At 35.6% G+C, this 6,998-nt stretch overlaps 1 protein-coding gene across 1 annotated transcript; it reads left to right on the top strand.

The window, feature by feature from the left end:
* The first annotated feature begins 2,252 nt into the window (after positions 1 to 2,252).
* LOC132696363 (uncharacterized) lies at positions 2,253 to 6,381 on the top strand. The gene is made up of 2 exons (XM_060661147.1): positions 2,253 to 3,158; positions 3,989 to 6,381. Exons 1-2 carry the CDS (start codon positions 2,355 to 2,357, stop codon positions 4,433 to 4,435), a joined length of 1,251 nt encoding a protein of 416 aa, XP_060517130.1. The 5' UTR covers positions 2,253 to 2,354; the 3' UTR covers positions 4,436 to 6,381.
* Positions 6,382 to 6,998: the final 617 nt, after the last annotated feature.

Here is a 6,998-nt window from a genome sequence, read left to right as displayed (position 1 = left end):
CCTATTGCCGTTTATCGATCAGAGTTAGCCTAAAAGCCCGCCTATGTCACAATATACCAATTCACAAGGGCCTTATCGCAACACATTTTTTCGTTTCGTATAGTGCAAGTTGCAATTCACTAGTTGCTATATGATGACTAATTCGTTGGTCTTAAACCGCATTAATTTTTGTGATACTGTGTAAAGACCATGTTTGGATTTGTGTGACATCAACATAATACAAAGGGTCCAAAAGTCGTGTTTGCTTTTCATTTATGGTATACATACCAGGTATCCAGTTTCATATAAACTTAAAGAAACAAGGTGGTCTCTGATTTAAAATATAATATTGAATAAGTGTTCTCATTACCTTTATAATAAAATTAGCTTTCACACTGACGTGCATACGCTGAATTTGAGATTTCGTATATATATATATATATATATATATATATATATATATATATATATATATATATATATATATATATATATATATATATGTATTTCCAAATGTAGAACACGTTTTCATTTATTGCCTGTTAAGGATCAGATAATATGCAAGTATCTATTTGAATGTGACAATAGAAGTGTCTATGGGCTGAACTTGAACTTTTTGTGATTTTTTTCAACTCCTTTTTGCAACCACAGTGCTAAAGTTTGTGATACGTTCTGTATTATTTTGTTACGAACTTCCTTTGAAGCAAACATTACCTCAGTGTATCTATGCAATTCAATAAATGTTATGATTATTTTTATAATACAGATAAACCATAATTAGTTTTATTACAGCTATGCTCGTGCGTTAGACTTAAACGTTCTAGTTTTAATAAACTTTCTATATTTAACGCCCCACGTCGCACGAGGATCTCCTTTAGCTAAATAACTACAGGTTATGAGTGACGACAAATAGTGCTATTTAGACAGTTATTAAAGAGCACAATAGCACAAACGAACAGACGTTATTGTTTAAGATAAAATATTTCCACAGAGCTTTCCGACAAAGCGGTACTACTTTAGGATGTTCTGTTACGTCGGACAAAATACAACAAAAATTTAATTAATATAGGTTCGTCTGATACAATAAGTAAACAAACTTTTATTACAGGAAATTTTTTAAAATTAACTCTCATATCACAAAAACTCAACAAAACTTTAGGTTGTTGTTAAAAACTGGTATGTAATAATGAATGGAATCCTATTCTCCAGTCATAAAAAATTGTATACTATTCAACGATTGTGGCAACCGGCAATTGAGCTACGAGGTTATTTGGCACGAGCGGAGCGAGTGTTTAAATGAACGAGTGACTTACGTGTTGCATACTATATTTTTTCTACGGCCGTTAGATGATGGATACATTGTTGGAAAACCAACACCAATACATTCACTGACATGACCGTCAGAATTGACAAACGTCAAAATCCAAGCCATGCGGTAAAATCGCCGAAAACATCCGATTGCCGCCAAACCAGTGCGGTAATATCCCGGAAATGTCCGAAGGGGCTCGGATCCGTGGGACAAGAAACTCACACGGTAAAGTGAGGTTTTCCGCAGAGGGGAGTAGAAAAAATAAATTGTTATACCATTTCCTGGCTAACCAAAATAAAAAGTTGAATGTTCAATTAAATAAAATCCAATCTCTACCACGTGGTAAATTGAAGCAGATAAAGCAATTTTTGTTGGAGGGTACTTGAATGGTTGATAAAAATTTCCTTCTTGTTGTATTATATTTGTTATTTGTTGCGTAATTTTAAAAATTTCCCGATTATGCATATGCAAGACATATGGGAATATGCAGATACGGAAGAATCAGAGTTTTTCTTTTCTTGATGACTCGTGTTACCTTAATTTGAATATCAAAAATATCGTAATGTAGTTTATTTATAATATTAGTAGTTAGTTTGAAAAATTACTTTTACTAATTCATAATGCTAAAATATTTTAAGTATATTGGAGTATTGAGTATAGACGCCTTTCGCCAAACAAACGGCGTTCGACTATTTAAGTTAGCTTAATTTCACTTTTAAGCCACATCTGGTGCTGAAGAATTGCCAATCTGGTTCCCAACTCGGACGAAGCCGACTTATCACACCCTGTAGGCGGCACTGTATTATTGAAATTACATTTCTCAAAATTGTGACTTGCAACACGGGCCGTTGAAAAGTTGTCGCCTGATACAAAATAGTTTTAAAAACCGTCTGATCTACCACAAAACACTTCAAACGTCATATTCAATGTTTATATTAATTGAAAAACCGTGCCTATAAACAAACACTCCTTTTAAAACGAAATTTATATTTCGTCACTATCTCGTTTTAACCAAGGCCGAGCCCTGTGAAATTATAACTCAGTTCCAAATCATCTACGAGACGTCATGGTGTGTTATTGCGAGAGTAAGAATTGCGAGTGCGAGATTGGCGGATGGATTCGCGAAGTATTAAAAGACAAGCACGCCGAAGATGAGCTTCAAGTTAAGATAAATGGGAATGCGGAAAAAGGAACGGGATACTTGGGCGACATCGCATTCGCCCAAGTTTCCGTTTATAAAAACAAACATCTCCAAAAGCAATACGATTTGGTGGTAAAGATTGGCAAAACAGGTGACGCGATATCGCAAAGGTTCCCCGTACGACTGTCCTGTCAAAGAGAGGCTTTCGTGTACCAGAAAATAATTCCCGCATTCAACGCATTACTGGCCGAGAAGAATTTGGAACCACTCGATGTAACGGCCAAATGCTTCTCCATCTTGCAAAAGGAAGAACTTGAGTTATTGCTATTACAAAATTTAGCTACGCTGGGATATGAAATACACGACAAAAAACTTCCTATGAATTTGAACCATCTTAAGCTGACTTTGCAAGCTTACGGGAAATGGCATGCGTTGTCGTTCGCGATGCGCGATCAGAAAAGAGAATACTTCGATGGGCTGTGCGCCAATCTCCAATGCGTATGGACCGAGTTTATAAAAGCGAGCTCGGGAGAACATATAGATAACTCACTGAACATCATCAGCGGCGTATTGATGATGAAAGGTGAAACGGAGCTTTTGAATAGGTTAAAGGAAAAATTGCCACGTAAATGTTCTGATATCATGCTCGGTATTTTATCCGCTGAAGAGCCACAGTCCGTTATGCTTCATGGCGACTGTTGGAATAACAATTATATGTTCCAGTATGAGGTAAGCTAATAGTGGAGAGGGAGTCGGTTATTGGTGCATTTAAAGTAAATCCATAAAACGATAAATTGGATTGTTGTCAAAGATAATAAAAATATAAATACTTTATGGTTTAATAAAGATAATTTAGTTTTGGTTTTGATTCTTTTTACGATAAAATCAAAAGCAATACTTTGCTATGAATTTGAGATCTGGCTTTATAATTTTCATTGAATCACATTTTTAATAAAAATACTTTAAAAATTTAATGAACTTTCAATTTGCCATGCGCCTTTTAAGGGCTACCTTGTAACAGCTGCTTAAGTTTATATCCTGGTGGTTTAAGCAGCATTGAGTGTCATTGACATTAGAATTTCATTTAATATATAATCTTTAGATGTACTATTCTGGAAATTTGTTTTATATTTAATATTAATAATGTGTGATATCATAGCCCTTTATGTAGAATACCTCGTAAAATAATGATATTTAGCACAGTTTTAAGTAATTTTTGAATTTATGATATTGGTATGGTGTTTATGGTAATTAATTAATTAATATAATTGCCACACATATTTCCGACCATGGATATCAGTAAAGCTGATTATTCAAAAGCAGGGCAGTGATATTGCAACAAACTCCAAAGATTAACTTTCATTTTGAGAAATATTCAAAATTTAGGAAATTCCTTATTCTTTTAAATTCTATTAGAAGCATGAAAGGTCAGTTCCTAACGATTTATATTAATTTAATTCGTATTCATTACTATCTACAAAAAAATATTTATGAAAAGTGCCTGATGAGTGATGCAGAAAAATGCAGTTTTAAGTGTAGTTCTATTACCGTCCTTTTAGAGTGAAGACGGGGAAAAGAAACATCCGACGAAAACCGTTTTGATAGATTTTCAAATTGCGAGAATTGCGTCGCCGGCACTGGATCTGGCGTATCACCTGTATTTAGTATGTTCAGCGGAACAGCTCAACCATTTTGACGAACTACTGAATATATACTTTACGTCACTGAGCGAAAACCTAAGAGCCCTTGGCACCAATCCCGATAAAATATTCACTTATGAGGACTTGCTAGATCATTGGGAGAAGTATTCAGTGTTCGGTGTTATACTGGCCGGTATAGCGCAGATGGTAAACTTTATGAGCAAAGAAGAATCCGCGTTGATGGATCTCCAAGACAGAAATGAGGCGAAGGTGCAATTTCGCGCGATTTTGGATAGGCACAAGGATGAACTTGCATCGCGGTTTATTCCCGTCGTTAAACATTTTCTCAATTTTCAAAGGCATTAGCTGAAAACCGAAGTTGAAAGTACTTTCCACGATTTCATTTCAAAATTTGGCATCTCCTTTTTACCTAAATTAGAAGCTACGCTCGGTCGAAGATCGCCTGAGAGCAACCCTAACTCAAAACTTCAAATGAAAGGCTATTTTATGAATATGATCAAGTCCGTTCCTCCAGTTCTCACAGAATTAGTCATGTAAATTAGCTTGAACCAGCAACTACTACAGGCGTAATAACTTTTAGACTGATTCGACATAACCAATAAAATAATCTGCAAGGTAATTGGACTCGATCATTTCCGAATCATAGTTTATTACTTCATGATATGCTATAATAATTAATCTGTTTTGTTTAATGTGTTTGGAGTCTTCGGAATGGCCCTGATCGATCCGGACTCAGTGCACGGTATTGGGCTAAAGGAGTTGCTGACCTTCTATAGGAGGGGCGGCATTCTGGACGCCCTCTAGAGCGGTCCGGGGGCACAACGGGCCCATCTGGTGGCCTAAGTGCTTGGACGCCCGCGAGGGCGCCCCCCTTTAAGACCAATACCAATAATACCAATGGCATACTAAACAATAGTCAACAAGTTTGATAAATGGCATTTTTCTGCTCCCGTATGTAAAATACCTAATTACACACCGATCTAGCGTGCGGGAAGCGTTACTTTACTACCTCAGTTTCGTTTCCCATGAATCCGAGTCACTTCAGACATTTCCGGGATTTTACCGCACGGATTTGGGAGCAATCGGATGTTTTCGGATATTTCCCACATTTTGAATTTTGACGTTTGTCAATTCTGACGATTATGTCAGTGAATGTATTCGTGTTTTGTGAAAATGTACCCAAATGTACCCAAAAATTAAATATAATAGACAAATTGACCTAACTCCAAAATGGCAGGTTCAGGTTTTTATCTAAATTCAATCAATTGAATCTATTTAACGCTACGGGTGTTCGATTCCCGCATAGGAGAATCGAAACTGCCTTTATCCACGTTTGCGAAATTGACCCAATTCAAACGAAGAATCTTTCACGGAGCAATTAATAACGTTCCTTGCTACATATTCCAGCCACACACTGACCCCATCCTTTCAGTATCAATCATCCAGTTTTCAATTAAAATGATTGTCTCCAGTTGGCTTACATAACACCGAGTCAGGTCCTGCTACGTAAGCTTTACGTAAGGGGCAAATAGTCAAATCCAATAACATTCAGTTTCAGTCAATTTCCGGTGAATAATATTCGACGGCGAAGGTCTATCGCTTTGACGGCCCTTTTGACTCTTTAATTTCGGGATATATTTGTCTCGAAATTGCCTTAGCGCGAAAGACGGATGTAAATTATAATTAAGGAAATTAAAATGAGACCCTATATATTTTTTACTATCATATTGGTCTCGATTTAAATATTCCGGTCCGTATTTTACATTTGGTAGTTGTTTTTTTTTAACAGTGACAAGGAAAAAGGCAAAAAATAAAAGAATCACGTAATCGAGACTTAGTTTACTATTATGATAATTTTTAAACAAGAAACTTCAACAATCGTTAATTTGTTAGAAGTATGGGAAACAATTAAAAAAATTCCAATAAAAACATAAGTAAATTGCGAGTTTAATTAATGTTTCTAATGTTGAGATTTGTTTGTACTTTGACAGTACAGTTTTTCCTAAAGGATACAGTGATGACTTCAGTTGGGGCGTCCACCAACTTAGATCCGTGAAAGGCCCTTGGACTATACTTGCGGCAGGACCTGGCTCCTGCTGCTTTGAACTCCAAAATATTTACATCAACGAACTTAGGTCAAAATTCTGCTTCAGTCAGAATGATCAGTCTTTATAACGAGTACCGTAACAATTTATTTTACTTAAGTCTAAATTGTTTTAAAATGCAAATGAAATTAATGTTCCAAAGAGTTTTTTTCGTTGTATTTATGGTAGTACTTGGTATATGGTAGTAGTTTTTAAACACCGGGTGGATGCGGAACTAGAAGTAATGCGAGAAAGTTTCCATGTCTCTTTCGTAAATCCCTTATTGTCTCTGAATTCAACTGAAATTTTAAAATTATACACTAAAACGAAAATGTAAAATGAAAAAATCACACGAAAATTTCTTAAGTAAACACTTTTGAGTCAATGAATTTATCTGACACGAGCGGGACAACTGCTTAATAAAAGAGTGACTTGGAAAGTTTACCAAACGTGTTGCATACTATTCCATACTTGTTTTTGGATATATTTTTGCAAAACCACACGAATTCATTCACTGACGTGACTTTCAGAGTTGACAAACGTCAAAATTATAATATGTAATATGTGTGGCTTGGATCAGTGGGAAACGAAACTGGTGTGGTAAAATGACACTTTCTTCACACTTGATATTTTTTCTACTCCCTTATCTAAAATGCCAATTATATACAATATGCAAATATGTACCCAAAAACTAGCAAACTAGAAAAAGTATAGTGTGCAACACGTTTGGCATTTTTTTTTCTATTTGCTTCTGTAAAATACCTAATTATACACTGACCTAGCTCGTGGAAGCGTCACTTTACTAGGTGAGTTTCTTATCCCAC

Source organism: Cylas formicarius, unplaced genomic scaffold (genome assembly GCF_029955315.1).
Source record: "Cylas formicarius isolate icCylForm1 unplaced genomic scaffold, icCylForm1.1 PGA_scaffold_1__22_contigs__length_36826433, whole genome shotgun sequence".
Classification (NCBI taxonomy): Eukaryota; Metazoa; Arthropoda; class Insecta; order Coleoptera; family Brentidae; genus Cylas; species Cylas formicarius.
Note: the sequence above shows the minus strand (reverse complement) of the source record. Positions and strands in the feature narration are given on the sequence as shown.